Below are 25,889 nucleotides of genomic sequence, written 5' to 3'. Positions count from 1 at the left end.
TTTGTTCGACAAAACAGTTTGAAAGTTCACCACGAATCACGGCAAGTCCGACTGCAGCCGGTGATTCGAAAGCCCTGGTCCGGATGGGCGGAGGAGGAGACGAGGGCGGTCCGGATTGTTCCCAGAAGCGGTCCGCCTTCAGCCAGTACATTCAGCTGGTGAAGAACATCCGGGAGTACGAGAAGGACAACTTTCAAGAATTTACGGTCTACGGAACGCGCACCGTCAACAGCGTCCTCAAGCGGAACATTCTAAAGCTGGAGTTTTGCGAGCCGATCTACGGTGAGTACATTCTAAAAAAAAGCAAACTACTAACTTGATGTTGACTACATTTTAAACTTTTCGCAGAACTCGAACAGGAGAAACGCTCGGCACGGCTCAAGAAAGCAGACACCCTGGCCAAGGGTTCCCGGAAGCCGTCGGCTCTGATGGCCGGCACCGATCGGACCAAGTACTCGAACATTGCGACGGCCGTCCGGTGGATCGTGAACCGGCCCGAATCGCAGAACCCGGAACTGACGCTGGCCCAGAAGCTGGTCCGGGCTTCCCGGAACACTCCCCCGCCCGGATCGACGGGGACCAGCACGCCGGCGACGACCAGTGGTGCCGGCGAGTTCAAGATGCGACAGGCGCAACGTAAGTGGTGACAGAATTTACAGAATCACATTTTATTTAAAAAAAACGATACTTAATCCACCTTTAGGTGGTTGGTGCCTTCCTCACATTCATAAAGTCAATACATTCAGTAAAAGTAGCAACATTCCCCTAACATGTTTAACAAATCAATTTTATTACTGATTTCGCAGACCTTCAATTTTTCTGGCTATATAAATAACACTTAATTGCCAATAACTTTTGATAGGATTGTCAGATCCTTAATGTTTTAGGCTCATTTGAAAGGTCTTTCAATTATCTAACTAACAATGGGTCGCATGATGGACCTGGACATAATTTTTACTGAAATATCTGAGATCCGGCCTCCAAAAAGTGTATAAATAACACTTAAGTGTTAATAACTTTTGATAGGATTGTCAGATCCTTGATGTTTTAGGCTCATTTGAAAGGTCTTTTGATTATCTAACTAACGATGGGTCGCATGATGGACCCGGACATAATTTTTACTGAAATATATGAGATCCGGCCTCCAAAAAGTGTATAAATAACACTTAAGTGCTAATAACTTTTGATAGGATTGTCAGATCCCTGATGTTTTAGGCTCATTTGAAAGGTCTTTTGATTATCTAACTAACGATGGGTCGCATGATGAACCCGGACATAATTTTTACTGAAATAGCTAAGATCCGGCCTCCAAAAAGTGTATAAATAACACTTAAGTACTAATAACTTTTGATAGGGTTGTCAGATCTTCAATGTTTTGGGCTCATTGGAAAGGTCTTTTTAATACCTTTCTGAAAATGTATAACATGATAAGGTTTCTTGCAAAAACCACCCTTTTTACAATCTTCCGGACATACGCCAAAATCGTTTTTTTTAGCATAACTTTTGAAGTACCTAACTAAACTTGCTGATTTAAAATAGAGACCTATGGGACCCCAAGACGGATCGAATGAGACTAATACGGTCAAAATCCGTTCATCCAGTCCGGAGATAATCGAGTGACAATTTTTTTGTCCACCCACCTACACACATCCACACAGACATTTGCTCAGAACATGATTCTGAGTCGATAGGTATACGTGATGGTGGGTCTACGAGGTCGAATTAAGAAGTTCATTTTTCGAGTGATTTTATAGCCTTTCCTCAGTAAGGTGAGGAAGGCAAAAATCACTTGTGTATTTACCAAAAGTCACTTACATACTTTAGATTCGTTGTTTACACGAATCAAGTAGCAAAATATTTAGGTCCGTTTTTGAAGATGTAATACATATGAGTATCAATCTTCTTTCCAGTCATTATGTGTAGGTGGTACTTTTGGTCTGAAGTCCGTACTTGAAAGCCCTGACATAAACATCTGTTTTCATACCGTTTGTAAACCCCATTGAATCTAACAACTCCATAATTTCCGCATTCAGCAAAACTGAACAATTGGTTTTCCCGGCAGAAAAAAAAACGTGCTGACGAATCATTTTACCCTCTGCAAAATCATCGAGCCGTTAACCGTTTCACTTTCAACCCTTTGGGCAATATTTTCAACTTCCCCCCCACATCCCCCTCCAAAATTTCCGTTTCCTTCCTTTGCAGTGATGGTGTCGGCAGTAACCCAGAAGCGACTTCCCACGTGGCGCGAGGTGATTGGTGACTCGGTGCTCATTGAATTCAAGCTAAAGTTCGCCGTAAATTTCTCCTACGGTAAGTTTCATCCCCCTCGTTGAAGAAGACTCCTTTTTTCCCCGGCCTAACCAATGGACTACGAGGTGGGAGTGTCGACCTGTTTGAAAAACACTGACTGAGCTGATTTTTCTTTGGCGAAGACGTCGACGAATTCTTGAGAGACTGATTATCATTTCCAATAACACTTCTTCCAGGCCACTTGGGAAAGAGTCTGTGGAAGGGATTTTTCAAACTCTTGTTCTTCTTCTTTTTTCTCCGCCCCACCGCAGACATATTCGATGTCATCAGTGAAGGTCAGCAGTTTGAGTACCTGGGATTCACGCTCTGCCCCGCCATTAGGACCGCCATTATGCGAAAGGTAAGCATTTTATAGCTGGCCAGACAGAGATCTGCACTATAGGGTGTTGGTTTTGGGGCTGAGAAGAAGAAGGGTGGCGTTCAACTTGAATGTTTGGGTTGGACATGAGAGAGGTTGAGGGAGGGAAAGCAGTTTGATGTTAACATGGAATTCCTTTTTTTCAGAACACGGAGAACATGAAATGATCAATTAAATCTTGATTAGAAATTCACAAAACGACAAAAACGTACATACAATACAAAAAAACGACCGTCAAGGACGTATTAGACTATGACAAACAAAAAAACAAACTCGCACTTTTCGTGTTTGACAGTTTGTCAAACCCGCAAACAAGGCAAAATATATGCAGGCTAACGTTTCTACAAGCGCACAAACAAAGCAAACGAACTGTCAAACAAGAAAAGTGCGAGTTTTTTTTTTGCCGTTATCCAATACGCTTTTCAGACAAATAAAAAACTGTATACTAACAAATTGGTCAAATTATCAATTTGTGGAGTTTTTTAAATGCCCACGCTAACTGGGCTGAACGAAAATTACCAAGGGGACCACCAATGCATTTTATTTTTGTAATAAATTGTAAAAATAACACTGACCTACAAAAAAATACAAAAATGACTGCGCAGGCTCAATTCGAGGAGAGAAGCATGAACTATGGGTTCCCAGAATCACGTGTATTTTGAATTTTTCAAAGATAAATTGTCTGGGCCGAATGATTTTTCTCCAAAGTTTGTATGGGGAAATAGAGTGGTTCATCGCTCTTGCATACAACCCAAAAATTGCATGCAACATGCAGGAGAACCGAACCGCATTAATTCTCCATACAAACTTTGGAGAAAAACCATTCGACCCAAACAAACTATTTTTGAAAAAAAAAAATCAAAATACACGCGAGAAATTTTGTTGTTCGGTGTAATATTTATTAAAATTGTGTGAAACTTGAAAGCTTAGCTATGGACACGCTAAACTTTCAAGTTTCCTTAAATGGTGACTAGAAATTTCACAAAAACTTCAAATTGTTTTTTTTATTACACTTGATTTTGGCATCCGTTGACCCCTTGATCATTTTGGTTTGTTTTTGTTTTTGACGTTTGTCTGCTATGATTACAAACGAGAAGTCATATATTTTGAATATTTTTATTTTGGTCGCTCAAAAACGATATTTGTTAATAACATTTCATGATAAAACATGAGATTTTCTCACAATGTGACGTAAACCTATAAGATGAATGCATTAGTTTTGACTGCAATTTTTTTTGACTGGTTTTGGGGAGCGATTTTTGAATTTTTTTAGCTAAAAAAATACAATTTTTTTTCCCTAAAAGCCCTGTCATGCTCAAACACAAGCTTTTATGGACCATGGCTGTACAGGAATTTGTTCAGGGGACATTAAACTATAACTATAAGGCGACCAAATTTGAATTACTTTAGTATGATTGTTACGCGCATTTCTGAAAAATACTCGAAAAATGCACTTTTTTCATTCAAGCTCCGCGCGCGAGTTGTTAACCATTTTTGGGATTTTTTTGTTGTATGAAAACATTGTTCCTGACATCCTATTCTATTATCCTAGGGGTGAGCACCAAAGATTTGACAACTTTTGATTTTTTTGGGACGCCCTAGTACACAGCAATCAGGGAAGTTTTTGTCTTCTTATTCAAAAATGTTCAATCTAACGGACCCAATCCTGCAACAATCTGATTGTAAAAATAATCAAACTTTGTTTAAAATATTTTTTAAGCAGTACTTTAAGGGATGAATTAAATATAACATTGATACTTCCCGTAGTTTTGAAGATACTAAAATGTTTGTAACAACAATCTGGGTGCAAAAGTTTTGTTTGATGTGCTCCGTTAATGTATCTTGAAACGGGGCTTTTTGTCGATGTCAAGTATTTTCTCTTTCGGAACGATCCATCGGAGAGTCTAAAGTCTGAACTTAAAGTGTTGATCAACTAATTTCAACTTTCCGTTGGTTGAAACGTGTAAAATGTAAACCGCAATACAGATGATGATAAAATCATGTCTCGACATTTTAGTAGGGAAACCTTTCTCGAAAATCCCCCTTCATTTTCCAATAAAACTTGGGTCAAATCTTGAACTCTTCCCTTGCTGCAAATGCTGAACGCTTAGGGATCACCACCGGACGAAATTTCCCGTACAAAATGAATGGCATTTTCGTGTGAAGAATGCCATCCTTCTTCGCAACGGAACCGTCGTACCTGCGAAGGCCCTGAATCTCCCCCGACCAATCGGAACAATATCGTCCGATATGGCACACTATTGTCATTTTTATCGTTTTATTGCCCTCCTTCACTAGTGGTGCTGCTGCTGGTGGTGACGACCATCGGGGAATTATCTCCCCTGACAGCAGTTTACTCCGTACTAGCGAGAAAAAGCTGCTCAAAATCTTCTCCAAGTACCCGTCATAAACGTGCGTTGGGTGGCAACGGCAACGGCAGCAGTAGAGAAAAGTGCATTGACAGGACATGACCAGCTTTGGAAATTTTGGGCACTTCTTCTCGATTAGCTGGCATGGTAGCAGGTCCCTCCTACGACAGACAAACAAATATTTGTGGGGAAAATTGAAAATTTTATGCTAATTTGTGGGTTTCTTTGTTGTCGTTCGAGCAAGATTTTATATGATTTCTGTACATGGGCAACTTGAAACCACCAGAAAGCAAGCAAAAAAAACAAAATTCGGACTCTTCGCAGGATCACAGCTCCCAGTAAACCGAACAAAACGTGATGTGAATCCTTTTGATCTACATTTCATACCGTAAAAGTGGTTGGTCCAATTGATTTCGTTCATGTTCTTTCATCCTGTTTTTTTGCCTATCCTCACAAACACACCCACACACACATCACACTTGAAAAGCTCAACCGACGAACTCATCCATTCTTCTTGCGCTCTATCTTCACCAGGAACAACTATTCACGGATGTCGAGCACGTTACCAAAATGGTGAACGATTATAACGATATGGTGCTCCGGCTGGCCGCTCCAGAGGTAAGGTCATCTCGTCCAAACCAAAACCAACCACCCACCTCCCACCGAGGAGAAAAACCGAAGAATTTAATTAAACTTTTCGTTTTTCCAACATTTGCACAATGCTCGCTTGGTGTTTGCTTTTCTACTCTCCATGGCCGGTGCCACTGCATGTAGTCGGACGACGAGCTTTGATTTGTTCCACCCGGGTCCTGGCAGTTCTTTCGCAGCGAGCCTGACACATGAAAAATCTGTCACCCCACCTAGTGCGACACAATGCTAGTGCCATTCGTTTCCATTCGAGGGACTATAGCTTGATTTTTGTTTAGATAGGTCATGTCTGGGAAACCAGGTGATGGTTTGGGAAGCGCCGAAGGGGTAGCTTGAACATTGTTGAGTTAGCTTACAAAAGATTACTATGAACAACTTAAATTTTCCGTTCAATAATTTGACAAATTATTATTTTTCTTTTTACTTCCAAAAGTTTTTATTTTCCATTTTCTCACTTTTACATCCAATTCGAGTTCTACGATATCATTTAACATTCCAACGCCCAAGGCTTCAAAAAAGTTGGAACGGTAACTTCAACTCGCTTGTTCTCGGGCATAACTCAACCAATCAAGATGATTCTTCTTTCCAGTGATTTGTTAGGATGTCTAGATGATTCTAGAACTTTGCAGAACTTAATTTGATCATATCTCTAATTTTTGCGATCAAAAACATCTTTCCAACTTTTTTTTCGCGTGTAAAAAAAAATTCTCCAAAAATTCCGCGGAGGCAGTCTTTTTAAAAAAGGTGGAACGATGTTTTCGGTCGCAGAAATTACAGATTTGTTCAAATCAAGTTCTGCAAAATTTTAGAATTATCTAGACATTCTTACAAATCACTTGAAACAAGAATCGTTCCGATTGGTTGAGTTATGCCCGAGAACCAGCTAGTTGAAGTTACCGTTCCACCTTTTTTTGGAGGCTTGGGCGTCCGTGTAAGTCGGACATGCTTTAAGCGTTATTTTTTTGTATGGACAATTGTCCACGAAGGAGGGGGGGTTAAGATTTCCTAAAAAGTGTCAACGTGGTTTGTGGATGGTCCCATACCAAAGCTAACAGAATCAAATAGCAAAACTTTTCAAAATAAATGCTTCTACTCTGTCTTCTAGTTGAACTTTTCAGCACTTGTTTCGAAAAGTAATGCTTTTCAAAATTATTTTGATGAAATCGTTTAAATTTTGAACGATTTTTTAACCAAATACATCAACAATTCCGTCGTGAGACTATTTACTTTTCCTGTCATTCTTGAACGACGAAATAGTCTACTTTTCTGTACCAAAAATAACAGAATCGAATAGCAACACTTTTCAAAATAAATGCTGAAAAGTTCTACTTTTCAGCACTCAAATGTGTGCTGAAAAAATGAACTTTTCAGCACTTTTTTCGAAAAGTAACATTTTTCAACATTTTTTAATTTAAACGATTTATTGACAAAATACATGAAAATTTGACACATCACTCAGTGTGTGTTTTTTGGAATTGCAAAAAATGTTTTTTGCAATTCCGTCTTGAAACTTCCTATTTTTCCTGTCATTCTCGCGTGACGAAACAGCCTACTTTTATCTACTAAAAATAACAAAATCGAATAGAAACACATTTCAAAACAAATGCTGAAAAGTTCTACTTTTCAGCACTCAAATGGGTGCTGAAATGTTGAACTTTTCAGCACTTGTTTCGAAAAGTAACACTTTTCAACATTTTTTTGATTTAAGCGATTTATTGACAAAATACATGAAAATTTGACATAAAATTTACTCAGTGTGTGTTTTTTGGAATTGCAAAAAATGTTGAATGGAACTCGTTGCAAAACTTGATTTTTTCAGCACTCTTCGTATTTATCCAACTCGGTGAACCCTGTTGGATAAATGTACGACTCGTGCTGAAAAAATCCTCTTTTTGCAACTTGTTGCATAAACTACTATTATGCAATCAAAATCAAAATCAAACCATCCACATTAACGACCCCCGGGTCTTTTGTGGTCTCTGTTGCAAGTTTCTGCTCGAACCTAGGAGTCCGAAGGCTTGAATGGGGAGAGCACCCAAACCTCTTTCTACTCCAAGGAACCTTCCACCCCAGTGTTTGAACTGACGACCTTTGGATTGCGAGTCCAATCGCTGCCAGCGATTCCACCGGAGTAGGCTTGGTTTGGTGTGTTGTTTGTACTTATGGCATGGAGACGACTCCTACACCTGGAATGACTTAACGGCCTAACAACCAAGGCCGGGACCGACATTTTACTTCCTCATCCGATGGAAGGTTGCAGCAGATGGGAATCGAACCCAGAATCATCCGCTTACAAAGCGGACAGCGTAACCATTCGGCCACGCACTGCCACTGCAACAAGTTGCAAAAAGAAGATTTTTTCAGCACGAGTTTACATTTTTTTGGATAAATACGAAGAGTGCTGAAAAAAATCAAGTTTTGCAACGAGTTCCATTCAACATTTTTTGCAATTCCAAAAAACACACACTGAGTGAAATTTTATGTCAAATTTTCATATTTTGTCAATAAATCGTTTAAATAATTTTTTTGAAAGTGTTACTTTTCGAAACAAGTGTTAAAAAGTTCAACTTTTCAGCACCCATTTGAGTGCTGAAAAGTAGAACTTTTCAGCATTTATTTTGAAAAGTGTTGCTATTCGATTCTGTTATTTTTAGTACAGAAAAGTAGGCTATTTCGTCGTTCAAGAATGACAGGAAAAGTAAGTAGTTTCACGACGGAATTGCAAAAATAAACTTTTAAAAACTCTTGAGTTTTAATTTAAAAGGTCCTATAAACATAGGAAATTGCTCAGGATCTTTTCAAAAAATAAAAAGAGACTATAGGCTTGGATTTAATTTAAACTAGTTGAAGCCATCTTAAGCATATTGCGTAATGAATCCGGCCTTATAAATAATCAACCCGACCACTGCTGGAAGGCCTCATTCCGGAAACTTATTTCCCATTTTATTGACAGTAACTGACTATGACCTTCTCGCTGCAAAAGTGAGACCGGCTGCTGAGTTCCCTTTTTCTACCGAAAGCCTGGTAGACAGTTCGCACTCTGGTATTAATTTATCCATAGAACTTGGGGCCCAAGCCGCTATAAATATTCATGGAAAATGATAAGTAACTTCTAGTTGACGCGCTGAAGAGACGACGGATGTCTTGGGCGTTTCTCGAAATGAGCCCGGATAGTCGTGATTATCATATTCCGTCGCTGAAGCTGGAAGCATCTGTTGGCATAGTGCAACCGAGATTGATAGTTGGCTCCCCTCGCAGAAAACTGTCCTTGTTAGCTTACTATCAATCTCTGTCGAGTTGGAAACCACACGGCTTCTTCCGATAAATTAAGGAAAAAAAAGTCACCGCAATAAAATGCCCCAATCCTGCCGAAGAAATCTTATCCTAAAATCCGCAATCCGCATAATCTCAGCTTTAACGCTACATAAATTCGGTTTCTCCTCCAGATCCATTTCCTGCGGGGTCACCTGTACGAAGTCGAAACAATTATTCAAGCCGGCTTAGGCAGATTCACCTGGCAGTCGTTTAACATCCAGTCGTACTGCGAGCGGTGCCAACAGGTAAGCCACGCGTGCGATATAAATGATGACAGTTTGGCGGAGCAATAACTTGTACACGGATTTCTTCATCGCAGTTTATGAAGAGCCTCTCGTCGATGGTGTGCCAGATTGGCCACATCAGCAACGATATCAAATCGCGCATCGAACGGTTGGAGTCATTTGCCATGTTTGAATTTGACGCGAGCTCCAGTGCAGCTAAGGAGAAACGCTCAACGGTTGGGGAAATTGTGCTGAAGACTCCGTCTCACTCCCGGGATCATCACCATGGTCACGGTCACCATCATCAGGAAGGGTCTGCAAAGGAAGCGGAAGCTGAAGAGGATGGCCAGCAGCAGCAGATCGTCAAAAAGCCCAAGCGGGTTACCATCCGTGAGGGTGCACCAGATGATGGAGTACGACCTTGTCGTGATTTTTTCAAAGCACTGGAACAGGAACGCAACGCCAAAACTACCCGACTAATTAAGCTGTACGACTCAATTGGACCAATACTGATCAAGTTGGAAAGTTTAGTGCTTGGAACTTTTACCGGAGAGTGTCCCGAGATGAAGTTCTACTACAATCACTGGGAAAAGCATGTCTTTTCCTGCTTTACTCGGTTCGCCACCCGAAACTTGGAACGGTTTGCCCACGACCTGTTGCAGGAGCGACCCCTGTTCGAGGTGGACGCCACGCTGGACGTTCCGGAGATACTCATGAAGCCGAGTGCGGCCGAGGTTTACGGTATTGCGATCAACTCGGTGACAGATTTTCTGCAGCGGTAAGTGATTCCCAACGATGGTTTTAAGCTATTACTACTCTTAAGTAATTTTAAAAACTCGACTCACATCCAAATCGCCACAAAACAATCCAAAGTGTATCGCATTACTTGCACTGCACAACTCGCAAAATCACATTAAGGTGGTCCTCCTCAATCCAAACTACAGTCAATTCAATTAAAACTTTGCCCCGATGACTCGTCGTGTCTTCTGCATTTCTGTTTTGCCAGGTTGAAAAGCTTCCGCCGCTGGATGGCCGAGACCTGCCTCCCGTGTCCGAACACCAAAGGCGGCGAGGACGAAACGTTTACGTTTACCTTTTTCGAAGACGTCGTTCAGGTATGACCCCCTCCTCGTAACTTCTCCTGCTACTAACAACGATAAATGCAAAACTATCTTGCAACAACAAAGTATTTTTGTAACTCTCTTGGGTGCACGTTGAGGGCGGTTGGGTGGTGAGGTTCAACATTTTTGCACACCAATGTTTACATTCAGCACACATGCGAGAGTGTAACAAAAACAAACAAACTAAAAAAAATAGTTACGAGGCTGCTCAGCACATCTCCACAAAACGAGAGATCCGTGCATCATAAACGACGGGGACGTTCCACGCTGGAAAAAGCTTTGGCTAACCATCACTCTTCTCGCTGACTACACAACATGCAACATGACCATCAGGGTTTTGGAGACTGTTGACTCCGAAAACGGCTTCTCACAATATGTTGACTCCGACACCAACTAATCACCCGGCTATATCGTCTCCGACTCCGACCCCAACTACTCCAAGCAGAGTTGTCGAAAATTAGCAAACTCCGACTCCAACTTCTGAAGATTTGTGAACTCCGACTCCGACAAAGGCACCAACCCCGGATGGCACCCGAGTGGGTAGAGATATCATAAGGATCTTATGCTGTGCGAGATAAACATTATTTTGTAGGGCTCAAACAACGTTTCGATTGTCGTGAAACTGTATCTTCAATCAGTAATGTTGCGCTCCAATCGGAGTTCATCCTTGCTCTCCTTCCCAGCAAAATGGATTTGGACATCTTCACCAACTCATTCCCTACCATCAAATCGCACCCATTCCATCCCGATGAGGGACGAACGACGAAGTTATAACTCAATAGTTGAACACCACTCTACGGGCTGGTAGTACAGCGCGACTACCCACTGCAGGGCTGCAGAGCAAACCGACCGACAACCACCCATCACCACCGTTCCCCTTCCGAAAACGTGCACTTTTGTGCACAATTTATCGATATTTTATTTGACTTTGATAAATTTGTTTACCCGTGTGCCCGTTTTGCCTTCGTTTTCTCTTCTTTTTCCCACTTACAGATTCCGAAAGTTTGCGAACTTGTTATAAACTTGCAACAAACTATCCAGAATTTAGTGGCCGATGTTCTGGTGTATTTAAAATGGTAATATTTCACTTCGTTTGCTCGATTTTTGGGGGATGATTTCCGGGAGTAGAGCGCTGCGGGCCGTCGTCAGGTTCGTGCGGTTTTTGGGGAAGAATTTTGATGCAGGGAGGTGCACCTAAATTCTACGGGGGTTTTTTTTTGTTGTCTTGAACTATTTAAAATTTGCTAAATATATGAGACATATAGACGTTCACAAAATAGCTAATATTTTCATATTTTTCAATTTTTTTTTTTTTTTGAACGCCCATGTTCTGCGGAAAGTTATCTTTTTACCAAGAAATCACATTTTACGTCTGTCTTTACAATCTGGCTTGGTAGCCAAAAACTTCTCGAAAGCTAACGACGGCCCGCTCATGATGAAGCGGTTCAATCCCGGTGAATTTATGCACCATCACAAAACACTCGGTGGCCTGAATTATGGCCCTATCCGATTCGATATAATCATTCTTCTTCCGACAGCTGGCAAAAGTACAAGAGCCTCTGGATGTACGAGAAGATGAGCGTATGCGAGCGCTTCCTGGCCCAGAACCTACCGCTGGCCCAGCTCGACGAGAAGTTCATCTTCTACACGCAGATCGTGAACGACCTGGAGCGACATCGCCCGTACCACGATATCAAATCGATCCGGATCAACCTGCAGCCGGTGATACGGGCCATCGTGGATCATGCCGTCGAGTGGCGGAACACCCTCGGACACATCCTGGGCGATCGAACACGCCGCCAGATGATCGAGCTGAACGACCACATGCAGGTAAGTTCCATGAAGGTCGACATAAAGGTGACATTTTTACAGCTGAGCAATTCTCTACGAAATCGGTCTTTTTTCTTCAATTTTAATTTTTGTATTTTTTAATCCGGCTGAAACTTTTTTGGTGCCTTCGGTATGCCCAAAGAAGCCATTTTGCATCATTTGTTTGTCCATATAATTTTCCATACAAATTCGGCAGCTGTCCATACAAAAATGATGTATGAAAATTCAAAAATCTGTATCTTTTGAAGGAATTTTTGATCGATTTGGTGTCTTCGGCAAAGTTGTAGGTATGGATACGGACTACACTGGAAAAATAATACACGGTAAAAAAAAATTTGGTGATTTTTTTATTTAACTTTTTATCACTAAAACTTGATTTACAAAAAAACATTATTTTTAATTTTTTTTATTTTTTGATATGTTTTAGAAGACATAAAATGCCTTCTTTTCAGAAATTTCCAGGTTGTGCAAAAAATCACTGACCGAGTTATGAATTTTTTAATCAATACTGATTTTTTCAAAAAATCGAAATTTTGGTCGTAAAAATTTTTCAATTTCATTTTTCGATGTAAAATCAAATTTGCAATCAAAAAGTACTTTACTAAAATTTTGATAAAGTGCACCGTTTTCAAGTTATAGCCATATTTGAGTGACTTTTTTGAAAATAGTCGAAGTTTTCATTTTTAAATTAGTGCACATGTTTGCCCAGTTTTGAAAAAATATTTTTGAAAAGCTGAGAAAATTCTCTATATTTTGCTTATTCGGACTATGTTGATACGACCTTTAGTTGCTGAGATATTGCAATGCAAAGGTTTAAAAACAGGAAAATTGATGTTTTCTAAGTTTCACCCAAACAACCCACCATTTTCTATCGTCAATATCTCAGCAACTAATGGTCCGATTTTCAATGTTAATATATGAAACAATTGTGAAATTTTCCGATCTTTTCGAAAAAATATTTTGGAATTTTCAAATCAAGACAAACATTTTAAAAGGGCGTAATATTGAATGTTTGGCCTTTGTGAAATGTTAGTCTTGATTTGAAAATTCCAAAAATATTTTTTTCGAAGAGATCGGAAAATTTCACAAATGTTTCATACATTAACATTGAAAATCGGACCATTAGTTGCTGAGATATTGACGATAGAAAATGGTGGGTTGTTTGGGTGAAACTTAGAAAACATCAATTTTCCTGTTTTTAAACCTTTGCATTGCAATATCTCAGCAACTAAAGGTCGTATCAACATAGTCCGAATAAGCAAAATATAGAGAATTTTCTCAGCTTTTCAAAAATATTTTTTTCAAAACTGGGCAAACATGTGCACTAATTTAAAAAAATGAAAAACTGCGACTATTTTCAAAAAAGTCACTTAAATATGGCTATAACTTGAAAACGGTGCACTTTATCAAAATTTCAGTAAAGTACTTTTTGATTGCAAATTTGATTTTACATCGAAAAATGAAGTTGAAAAATTTTTACGACCAAAATTTCGATTTTTGAAAAATCAGTATTGATTAAAATTCATAACTCGGTCAGTGATTTTGCACAACCTGAAATTTCTGAAAAGTTGGCATTTTATGCCTTCTAAAACATATCAAAAATAAAAAAATTAAAAATAGTGTTTTTGTAAATCAAGTTTTAGTGATAAAAGTTAAATAAAAAATCACCAAAACCGTGTATTATTTTTCCAGTGTAGTCCGTATCCATACCTACAACTTTGCCGAAGACACCAAATCGATCAAAAATTCCTTCAAAAGATACAGATTTTGAATTTTCATACATCATTTTTGTATGGACAGCTGCCGAATTTGTATGGAAAATTATATGGACAAACTAATGATGCAAAATGGCTTCTTTGGGCATACCGAAGGCACCAAAAAAGTTTCAGTCGGATTAAAAAATACAAAAAAAATCGAATGACCGAAATCCTAGAGAACTGCTCAGCTGCAACGCGAATCACTCCAAGCAAACATAGATAGAGTTTTTACTTGGCTATCAATCGGATCTTCTAGTTAGAGTTTTTGACAGCAACGGCCATAATGGCTTCACGTCAAACCCCGAACGGCATCGTAGCTTCATTTCATTCAAATCCCCCCAGTGACGACCCAATTTTCAGAAGGTGGCAAAATTGCATTTTCCAATACTTCACCTCCCGCCTTGCACTCGTCCAATATAGATTGAATGCCCGTGGCTACCTAACTTGTGGCCAGTTTCGGCATATTAGAAGGAAGAAAAAAAATCTCTCCCTGACTTGTTAAACCTGGACCGGCCTGGAAGAGGCAGCATTCTCCACGGAATTCCCGGTCTCGAGATTCTCCAGTCGATTGAAGACTTCATCAATATAGTTAAGACGTTCTTCGTTCGGTTGCCGCTGCCGCCGGGGGAGAGTCTGAAATTTGCACCACCAACTCAAGGCTGTGCACAGGACAGGACTAGTTGCGTCCGGACGCCGCTCAGGGCCTCCGGGGTATTTGTCTTCCGGTTTGTTCTCGGACTTTCTGGTTTGTCGGAGGCGAGCTAGGGTGGCTCGTGGTTGCTCGAAGAAATTCATGACGGAAAATAAATGTTTGAGTAATCCAAGTTTGTTTTTAAAGGTCATCAAGCTATTCTATGATAACGCATCTTAACATCCAACAAGGAACCACCCTAGTTTTGTAGAGAAAGCCATGAAGCTTCACAGTTGAACCAAATGATATGCCCTGATGCGTTGTCCAACTATCTCCTACCGAACCTGTACCTAGTGGTCCAGTCAGGTACTCGGTCCAGTAGGAATATCCGGGCGAAGAAATTAGAATTTCATCCAAGCCCCAAAGGCGCTTCCTAGACTAGCAGGAAGAAGGCACATCTCGGGGAAAATGTTCGGTTCGTGGTGTACCTGAAATTCTCTAATAGGTTTGGCCCAAAATTCCCACCTGAATTCTTCCGGCATCGTATTGATGCTTGCGTGATTGTCGTGATGTTTGCTAAAATTTAATTTGTTCAACTAGGAAGCACAAGGAAAAGCCATTTCGACATGATCGCGTTTTCTCGTCGCAGAAAACGCTTTTTAATGTTTGACAAATTTTGTGGAATGAAAATATGTACTAAAATTAGAGTGATGGTGATGAATTCCACTCAATTTCGAGTATTGTAATTAAAATTCCCGAGGAAAAATGCCGGTTTCAAATGATGATGAATGAATTCGTATTCTATACGGAATATAGAAATTTAAACCATCGAAGTGACTGGACTTTAATGCAAAGTCTAAATTTCTCCTCTGAGTTATTACTTTAAATTAAGTTTATGAACTCTCACGATTGCCGGACAATCCCATTTATTCACCTATAGGCTCCAGCTACTGCTCGCACTACCGGCGCATAAATCTTGCATCCGATATCCTGCCTGGATCAAATCCTCATCTTTAAGCTTTATTGGGTCACTTGTGGCACGTCGTTAGCTTTAATTTGATTAGTCTGCATACATCAGGGGCCCAGTTCTGACCCGCTTTTCACGCACATACACACCCTGCCACAAATAAGCCCACGTGGCAACGACGCGGTCAGCCCCATCCCCTTCCAGGTAAACGCCTTGTTCATCCTGGCCATGTGTCATCCTTGGAACGTTGATTAAAAATTCAGGCAGATAAATTTCTATTCCGAACCGGTCGGTAGGCACTCTGAACCGGGGATCTCGAGGTTGGCATATTTTGTGAAATATTCAAGCATCTACGGGTTGACCCTTCAGACTGGACTGAGGGTTGAGGCACACTTGCCCAGGTGGAAATAAATTCGCGACGGAAGCACCTATCCCTCCCTGGCAAAATGACCCGCTCGTATAAATGTCACGATGATGAGATCCTGAGGGAAAGCTTTTCCTGCTTCGTCTGTTTAAGGACTGGGGGGGGGGGGAATGCTGAGCAAACGTTATGTTTATGAGAAGTCTGCATTTTATTATTTTTTTTCTGGCCGGACAGAAGCTCACTTGGCATGGATATGGTGGGTAGCACCCACAAAGGGTGCCCAGGTAGTGCTAAACGAACCTCCAGATTCATATATTATTCATAGTTTGTGTAGTTTGGTTTGCTTTTCGCGAGGACAGGTTCCAACAACACACTGACCATGGTCGCAACGGTCATCACGATGATGGGTTAAGTAAGTTAATGTTGGAAACATTTCCACCGGAACTTGACTCGGCACTCTGGTGGGGACTAAAATTTGCCTATGTACCTTTGGGGGAAATTTGGGTTCTCTTATGTGCTGGCAGGGAGATTCCTGTCCTGGACTGACAGTTGACAAAACTCGATTAACCTTTGCCTAACTTTTTTTTTTAATTTCGTTCTTCCGCTCCCCAGAACCTCCGGACTGAGCTGGACCGGAACGTGAAGGAGTTGGCCCACTTCAAGAGCGTCATGCAGACCATCAACACAATCCAAACGACGACGCTAACCGTGGAGTTGCGCATTCACGAGATGCAGGAAATCTACAGCATCATGCAGGAGCATCGGATAAAGGTAAGAAAGCAACGCTTGTAGCGTGAACCGTGACAGCTGGCCAGACAAACCATGTTGTGTTTTTAAAGCTTGGAGGATTCATTGAACCTTTTTATTTTGAATCTTTTTATTAGAATCATAAAGGAAAATATCGAGATTTCCATCGATTCTTCGAAATGACCCAATTTCCGATCAAACCCGATTCAACAAGAAAACTTATTTCAAAAAGACAAACTACAATAAACATCCCCGAAAAATCAAAGATTTTCCACTCCACTGATTGCTTCATTACAGTTGTCACGGCGCGCACCAATTTCTTGGATCACGTCGATTTCCCGATCTCGGGACGCTCTTTTTTTCCGGCGCAAACTTTTCCGATTCCAGGGCGAAAATAAAAGCCATACTCGTCGTTCGTCGTCGTCGTCATCATCATCGATAAAGTTGATGAAAACTTTATCGTATTCATTTGCATATTGATGAGCGAAGAAGCGAACGGCTAGGACGATGAGCGGCGATGATTGAAGCGACGGCTCTGAACGACGGCTACTGAGCAGTTCTCTAGGATTTCGGTCATTCGATTTTTTTTGTATTTTTTAATCCGACTGAAACTTTTTTGGTGCCTTCGGTATGCCCAAAGAAGCCATTTTGCATCATTAGTTTGTCCATATAATTTTCCATACAAATTCGGCAGCTGTCCATACAAAAATGATGTATGAAAATTCAAAAATCTGTATCTTTTGAAGGAATTTTTGATCGATTTGGTGTCTTCGGCAAAGTTGTAGGTATGGATACGGACTACACTGGAAAAAATAATACACGGTAAAAAAAATTTGGTGATTTTTTTATTTAACTTTTTATCACTAAAACTTGATTTACAAAAAAACACTATTTTTAATTTTTTTTATTTTTTGATATGTTTTAGAAGGCATAAAATGCCAACTTTTCAGAAATTTCCAGGTTGTGCAAAAATCACTGACCGAGTTATGAATTTTTAATCAATACTGATTTTTCAAAAATCGAAATTTTGGTCGTAAAATTTTTCAACTTCATTTTCGATGTAAAATCAAATTTGCAATCAAAAAGTACTTTACTGAAATTTTGATAAAGTGCACCGTTTTCAAGTTATAGCCATATTTAAGTGACTTTTTTGAAAATAGTCGCAGTTTTTCATTTTTTTAAATTAGTGCACATGTTTGCCCAGTTTTGAAAAAAATATTTTTGAAAAGCTGAGAAAATTCTCTATATTTTGCTTATTTGGACTTTGTTGATACGACCTTTAGTTGCTGAGATATTGCAATGCAAAGGTTTAAAAACAGGAAACATTTCACAAAGGCCAAACATTCAATATTATTAACATTTCACAAAGGCCAAACATTCAATATTACGCCCTTTTAAAATGTTTTTCTTGATTTGAAAATTCCAAAAATATTTTTTTCGAAAAGATCGGAAAATTTCACAATTGTTTCATATATTAACATTGAAAATCGGACCATTAGTTGCTGAGATATTGACGATAGAAAATGGTGGGTTGTTTGGGTGAAACTTAGAAAACATCAATTTTCCTGTTTTTAAACCTTTGCATTGCAATATCTCAGCAACTAAAGGTCGTATCAACATAGTCCGAATAAGCAAAATATAGAGAATTTTCTCAGCTTTTCAAAAATATTTTTTTCAAAACTGGGCAAACATGTGCACTAATTTAAAAAAATGAAAAACTGCGACTATTTTCAAAAAAGTCACTTAAATATGGCTATAACTTGAAAACGGTGCACTTTATCAAAATTTTAGTAAAGTACTTTTTGATTGCAAATTTGATTTTACATCGAAAAATGAAGTTGAAAAATTTTTACGACCAAAATTTCGATTTTTTGAAAAAATCAGTATTGATTAAAAATTCATAACTCGGTCAGTGATTTTTGCACAACCTGGAAATTTCTGAAAAGTTGGCATTTTATGTCTTCTAAAACATATCAAAAATAAAAAAATTAAAAATAGTGTTTTTGTAAATCAAGTTTTAGTGATAAAAGTTAAATAAAAAATCACCAAATTTTTTTACCGTGTATTATTTTTCCAGTGTAGTCCGTATCCATACCTACAACTTTGCCGAAGACACCAAATCGATCAAAAAATTCCTTCAAAAGATACAGATTTTAGAATTTTCATACATCATTTTTGTATGGACAGCTGCCGAATTTGTATGGAAAATTATATGGACAAACAAATGATGCAAAATGGCTTCTTTGGGCATACCGAAGGCACCAAAAAAGTTTCAGCCGGATTAAAAAATACAAAAATTAAAATTGAAGAAAAAAGACCGATTTCGTAGAGAATTGCTCTACTGGAAAACAACAACTTCAACAGATAAAAGAGAAGTTAAACTTTTTTTTTCCAATTCTTGATGCCGAGTTTCTTCAGCGCAATGGCAACCTTCAAGAGAAATATGTCTTATTTTATAATTTTAAAGATTATTGCTGTTTATAAAAAAAACGCTCGCTTAAGAGGTTACATACATGTGAATCGGCAAAAATGTCAAGGGTTGGTATAAGCATACACTAAAACATTTTTTAATTTGTTTTCAGAGCAACACAATATACATTTTCAACTAGTGACTAAATAAATTTGTCCCGCCCGTGTGGATCAATCGGACCGCGCACTGGACTAACAATCCAGAGGTCGCCGGTTCGAATCCCGCGGCGGGCGCTCTAAAATTCTTTGTGTAAATATGGGTATTCGGCGCCGTCGCTCCGTGCCATACTTTCATAGGAGTCCAGGGCGGCGAAGTCCTTGTAGATAAAAGGAAGACACTAGTGGTTGGTACTAGCAATGGTGGCCGACAGCTATAAAGTCAACTTCGTTTTTTTTTCGACTAAATAAATTAGAATCCATTTGGATGTATCATTGCCCAGATATACTGCCTTTGTTCGCATAAATGTCTCGTATGCATTTTCGTCACATTTAAGTTATGAATGCAGATTGGTCCAAAATTGTGTGCTCTTTCAGAAAAGCCAGTACATTGTGAATTTTTTTCGCAAAAACTTAATACGTAGCCTTATCTGTGAGACAAATTTGCCATGCATTTTCTCAGCTTGCTGTTTTTGGACATGGGACATTTATGCGAACATGGGTTGTTTGAAAAAAAAAACGAACAGAAAGTTTGACAGTTCTTTGCACATGGCAAATTTTTTAGCTTAAATCGTCTCTTACTCAGTTTAATCATGAAATATTTTCATGAAACTATCAGAATTGATTGAAAATCATATTTTTAGTGGATTCAATAAACTTTCTATAATATGACATTTTGTGAGTTTTACATGTCTGTAACCCCTTAAAATAGAAGAAAGTCGCAAACAATGTTTTACATAATACTGAAAGTTATTTCTGTACTGGAATGGCACCGATTTCTTTCTCACAAACCATTATTCGAACTTCCCAAGAAAAAGCCTGAGCGAAATTCTTGATTCATCCAAACTTTGATTGAGCACGATTCGGGAAATTGATTCCTTTGTTTTAACTGCCTTTTTGTCTCGAGGAAGAAATAGAGAAAGCGCCCAGCGTCTCCACTTTGAGTTTTCTTGTAAAGAAGAGTCAGAACGATTTTCTCCCAAGTCTGAGCACAGTAACAGAGCAAATAATGGTTTTCCACTTGCCGCTGCTCGTCACCATAAACATAGAAATCCAATTCCGAGCTTTCCTTTGCCGAAGCCACCCAACAACCAGCAGGGTGTTTGTTCTTAACCGATCAATTTCCTCTCGAAATGCTCTGTTTGCCGTTGGAAAATTGTCATCGGCGACGACACAGATGAAATTCAATCAATATCTGAGGAAGTTCGCCACCGCCGATTTCGATCGCTGTGGTGTGCAAAGCCAAAGTCAAAAAACTTGAAATTTGCTCACACCCACTTTTTTGCCAGGTCAAAATGTTACCCATTCGCAACGCTCAATTTCCCTTTCTAGCATTCTTGGTGAAAACGCTTTGCTGAAGTTTTTTTTCGATGCGAGCTTTTGCTAGGGATTTGGATACCTTTCGCAGCTACCACTTGATGGTGATTCGTTTCCCTCTAATTTGGAGTGTCATTTTCCAGACAATATTCAGGTTAACTTCTATGTGCAGGCTGAGGTAGCCTTTAAAAAAAGCGAGCTTGAAGCAAAGTAATATACTTTAAATTTCATATTCAAAACAAATGAATTATGAATGTACTGCAGTTAACTGTTGCAATGTAATGAATCCTTTTTTGGTACTTAGGAGTTCAAGTATATAATTGTTCAATAATTAAATTTGTATGAAGGGGGTGCAATCCTATCTTGTTTTATTCCAACTCATTCTGTGTTTGCAACGTTTTTTTTTTCTTTCTTTCTTTCTCACCGTCCAACCCCCGCAGCTCCCTTTCGGCGACATGCTGATGGCGTACCAGCTGGAGAAGCGCTGGCGCAAACTCTTCAACTCGGCGCTGTACCGGGCAAACATGCTGCAATCAACGAAGACAAAGTTTGCCGAGATGACACAGAACGAGATCAGTATCTTTTGCTTTGAAGTAAGTGAGCGAGCGTGGTGGAATTTAGTTGCACACACATACACGAAAACTGATGACAGCGTGCACACACACACACACACGGGGGGAAATCTTGGCGGAAATGCCTTCTTCAAAGGGCGGAATTGCTGGCAAACTTGATGCAAAATCACCGTTTCGCCTGAAGCTAGGCAGTGATGGTGCCGTCGACTGGAGTGGCGTTTGAACGCGTCGCCATAATGGTGGACCGGACGCCATTATGGCACCCAGTGACGGTGCACATTGCACAAGGGTCCATCGTGTGGTGCTTCCGTTGGCATTTTCCACTCGAGATTCCCTCTTAGCAGAACCCATTCCTGGAAGAACGTAAGACGATGACATCGTAAATTGAGCGTTTAATGTGGTGGTCGCTTTGATTCGATGTGGTCGTCTCGTTTGAACTATTTACGCCATAAACAGTTCCTTGCGAAATGTATCAGTGTGTGTGTGTGTGTATGTTGCACACTTTGCGGATTGTAAATAAACATCAATCCTTCTGCTCTTGCTCGATGTGTGTCTTGTGCAGCTCAACAAATTTGTCCAGCGGTACAAAAGCGAGGGTCCCGGGACGGTTGGGCTGGATTTGGACCGCGGTGCTGAACTGATGGAACTTTATGGCAAGGAATTTGAGACGATGGAGAAGCAACGTATCGAACTAGGTAAGCAGAACTGCTGCTCAATCGAGAGTAATTATTTAGATCTTGGAAATAAGAAGTTATCGAAACATTTCATACAGCACTTTATGATTTTTCTGAAACATTCAGGAAATTGGGCTTGATATTTGAAAAAAAAAAGAAATTTGACAATTTTGATCCTTTTGTTTCGTGATTTCAACTCAGGGTTTTTAAAGCGCGAAAAATATGTACCGTTGGTCGAAGTTGACCGTTCACGCTTGGCCCCTGATTTACCGTATTGGAGGAAGCAAAATATTATAAAACGAGAACACACATGGGAGATTTATACGTAGAAAGTTGTGTTTACCTTTCTGATTAGGAATTTGTACGATTCAAAATATCCCTCTATAACTCAACCCGCCTCTAGGCCGGCTTCGATCCAAAAAATTGCCAAAAAACTATTTTTCAACAATTTTTTGATCTTACAAAGCATTGGAAAGAAGAACTCTTAAGATTTAACGACCCCCGGGTCTTTTGTGGTCTCTGTCACGAGTTTCTGCTCATTTCTTGGCGTGTGAAGGTTTAGTATGGTGAGTCACCCAAATCTTCTTTTACGCAAATGGACCGACGTTTTAGAAGGCCAGGAAGATAAGGCGAGAATCGAACCCACGCCCCATAGCAACTAAGGGATTAGCAACCGAAGCCGCTAACCACCGCGCCACGAGGCCAGCCTGATGGCAAGATTGTTAAAATGTATGTATGGACCGTGATACTCACATTGATTGGACCATGGTCCACTTTTTAACAAGTTTACCACCTGTCTGGGCAATATCCAAGGCCTTCCAGCAACTCGTCAACATCGTCCGCCAACGTGTCCAAAACAAAAATTGGAGGTGGCGTTGGTTTGTTTACCATTGTGCCCTCGATCGAACTTTGCGCACTCGAACTGCCACGGCCACTGCTGGCCTTTGGCATGCTGGAGGTGCTAACTCGCAGGTAATCAACTTCAATTACGGCGAAAAAATCTGAAAAAAAAACGATGGAGCACTGAGCACTTCATGCTGCTTGCTCTCGTGCGTACACGGAGGTCGATGGTTGGAAGTGTGACATGTTTTTAGTGACTTTGCCAGTGTTTAAAAAAATGTATTACCTCGGATAAAATTCACTTCGGATAATCGAAACTTCGGATAATCTTATTACGATAATCAAACTGATTTTCCATCACACCATCAAAACAAATCAAGTGTGATGCATCGACTTCTGACCACAATCCAATCACCAAGCTGTGGTAGCCGAGGCAGTTAAGTCATTGTGATGGTCTGTTAAAGGTTCCTGGCTCGATTTTCGTAGTTGAGTTTTTTGACGGGTTATTTTTTTTCTAATGAGTTCGAGGGCATAATTCTATCGGTCATTTCGAGATATGTTCGCTGAATCCGTAAACGGTACCATTATTCTCACGGCTCGGATTTGTGGGTGATGGTTAATAAATATTACGTGGAATTAGCTGCAAATTCATTCTGTATATTTTTCAGTATGTTCAGGTTTTTTGTTTTCAATTCTTGGCATCTCTTAATTACACTGTGGCTGACTCTTAATTACTCTTAATTGTCGGCAAAAATGTGGTACATACATCTGATCAGAAAAGGCTTAAAAGATGCGGGGTTTAGTTCCCTTAAACATATAAAAAAAAAATAAAAGTAAGGAGTTTGGAAAATTTAATTTTTGTGTAAATCAGTCATGCTATTTGAACGGAACCCGTTCTGCGTTCGTTCTCTTTCTTCAAAACGAACTGAACCCACCGCGGAGGAGCCATTGGTTTTCGTTCCAAAAACAGAACGTCACTTTTTCGTGCCGTTCTCTTCAAAGTTTGGAACGCGTTCTGTGAACCCGCCTGTAGCCAGACGCTCTCTATGGCAACTGTTAAACTTAAATAAACATTCAGTAGACTAATTTGTTCAGAGCTTAGTTAGCTCGGTGGTAACATGCAAGAACAGTATTCAAAGGAAGTGAGTTCGAATCTAAATTTTTTGAAATATTGTTTTTTTTTGTGGTTGGGTACCAACTTTTTGACGACGACTGAAATTACGTTTTATACAAATCAAGGGATACTCCAGCTGGGAGGATAGGGAGACTAAATGAAATGGATAACAAGCAAAAAGCACCCCAACTAAAAAGGAAACAAAAATTTATTGCCACCGTGATTTTAAAAAAAATCAATGCTTTTCTAGTTCAGGAAAAAAGAGATTCGAACTCACTACCTCTGATTACTAAACCTAATTGTTACCACTAAGCTAGCAGTACTGATATGTAAACGGATGATTAACAGTCAATGAAGTTTAGCTAGTCTACTGAGATTTTATCAAAGGAAAATGTTGAAGTTCTGAACTGGGTTCTCCGTTCGTTACAAAAAAGCCTACTGAACGAACGTTTCTTAGAGACGAGCGTTCGTTCTCAGAGCTGTTATTTTTCGTGTTGCTGTGTGAACTTGAACGAATGGAGAACCCGTTCAAAAGCATGACTGGTGTAAATAAGACAGTCAAAAAATCACCAGTTTTTCCGATTATCTGTTTTATCTGAATAGTCTACATCCAAACACCAAATCAATCCAAAAAATCCTTGAAAAGTTACAGATTTTCGAAAATTAACACAACATTTTTGTATGAGCAGGTGCCAAAAATGTATGAAGACTTTAATGGGCGAACCAATGATACAAAATTAAGGGAAGGCCCCCACAAAGTTTGAGGCAAGCAAAAAAATATAAGTAAAATTCATTTCCGGGTTTGGTGGAGAATTGCTCTACATTTTCGTTTTTTTTTTTTTTTGTTAACTGCCATGTAATTACATATCAGGCACTTTTTTAAACTAATGTGCCATGGGTTTCATATTCACACCTGACCGTTTGAAAAAGTAAGCAAGATTTTAAAACGTGTAATCACGGACGACCGGACATGACACCAGGATCAAATTTTCTTCAAATTTCTGAACCAAACATCACGTGCGCCATCTACGTTCGAGTTGTCGAAGTAGCATCGCGCGATTACGCATGGTTTCTCAATACGTCTTAAGAGCGAGTTTTTCACCGATGTGAAACAGGTCGTATCGAGGTGCTCCGATTTGGATGAAACTTTCAGGGTTTGTTTGTCTATACATGAGATGAACTCATGCCAAATATGAGCCCTCTACGACAAAGGGAAGTGGGGTAAAACGGGTATTGAAGTTTGAGGTCCAAAACACATGAAAAATCTTAAAATTGCTCGCATTTCCGTAAAACTTCATCAATTCCATTTCTCTTAGATGCATTCGAAAGGTCTTTTGAAGCCCTTCAAAATGTGCTATAGACATCCAGAATTCGTTTGACTTTTTCTCATAGTTTTTGCAAATTACTGTTAAAAATGGATTTTTTTAAAACCTTAATAACTTTTGGCAACAGCCTCCAACACCCATACTCCCATAGGTCAAAAGTTAGGGAATTTCATGGACTATAAGCCTACGGTATTAACTTTTTGGCCAATTGCAGTTTTTCTCATAGTTTTACGATTTTTCTAGAACAAACATTTTACGACGTTAGTTTTTGCCCTGTAGGCCAAGAAGACGGCACTTTTTGGTCTCAATTTTTTTCATATTCTGAATCCTCAGAAAATTTTACATTAGATTGAGTTGTTGGAAATTTTAATTTGATTGGAAAAAATGCCATTTAGAATTAATTAAAATATTATTTAGAATGTTGTCGGATTAGGGGTAAAACCAGTTTTCGCCTACTTGATACAGCATTTGACGTGCTGATCATAGGGTAAATAAGATCTATTTCTTTTTTCAAAAATGTTTTATTTAATTATTTTTTAAATCAAAATTACAACTCCAATACTTCTAACTTACGTGAAATTGACCGAGGATTCCGAATATGACAAAATTGAGACCAAAAAGTGCAGTCTTCTTGGGCTACAGGGCAAAAACTAACGTCGTAAAATGTTTGTTCTAGAAAAATCGTAGAACTATGAGAAAAACTGCGATTGGCCAAAAAGTTAATACCGTAAGCTTATAGTCCATCAAATTACCTATCTTTTGACCTATAAGAGTATGGGTG

General features: G+C 39.5%; 1 protein-coding gene across 1 annotated transcript in view; it reads left to right on the top strand.

Annotated features, from left to right (window-relative positions):
* Nucleotides 1–25,889, top strand: part of LOC6032986 (dynein heavy chain 10, axonemal) — a 99,341-nt gene that overhangs the window by 17,025 nt on the left and 56,427 nt on the right. Inside the window, exons 10-22 of the mRNA XM_038257099.1 lie at nt 18–282; nt 349–636; nt 2,203–2,310; nt 2,562–2,650; nt 5,572–5,655; nt 9,132–9,245; nt 9,320–10,002; nt 10,231–10,339; nt 11,339–11,421; nt 11,884–12,175; nt 16,507–16,665; nt 21,024–21,176; nt 21,718–21,850. Coding sequence (XP_038113027.1) covers nt 18–282; nt 349–636; nt 2,203–2,310; nt 2,562–2,650; nt 5,572–5,655; nt 9,132–9,245; nt 9,320–10,002; nt 10,231–10,339; nt 11,339–11,421; nt 11,884–12,175; nt 16,507–16,665; nt 21,024–21,176; nt 21,718–21,850 — 2,560 coding nt within the window. The remainder of the gene's footprint in view (nt 1–17; nt 283–348; nt 637–2,202; nt 2,311–2,561; nt 2,651–5,571; nt 5,656–9,131; nt 9,246–9,319; nt 10,003–10,230; nt 10,340–11,338; nt 11,422–11,883; nt 12,176–16,506; nt 16,666–21,023; nt 21,177–21,717; nt 21,851–25,889) is intronic.

Source organism: Culex quinquefasciatus, chromosome 1, assembly GCF_015732765.1.
Source record: "Culex quinquefasciatus strain JHB chromosome 1, VPISU_Cqui_1.0_pri_paternal, whole genome shotgun sequence".
NCBI classification, from domain to species: Eukaryota; Metazoa; Arthropoda; class Insecta; order Diptera; family Culicidae; genus Culex; species Culex quinquefasciatus.
This window is presented reverse-complemented; position numbering and strand designations above follow the sequence as displayed.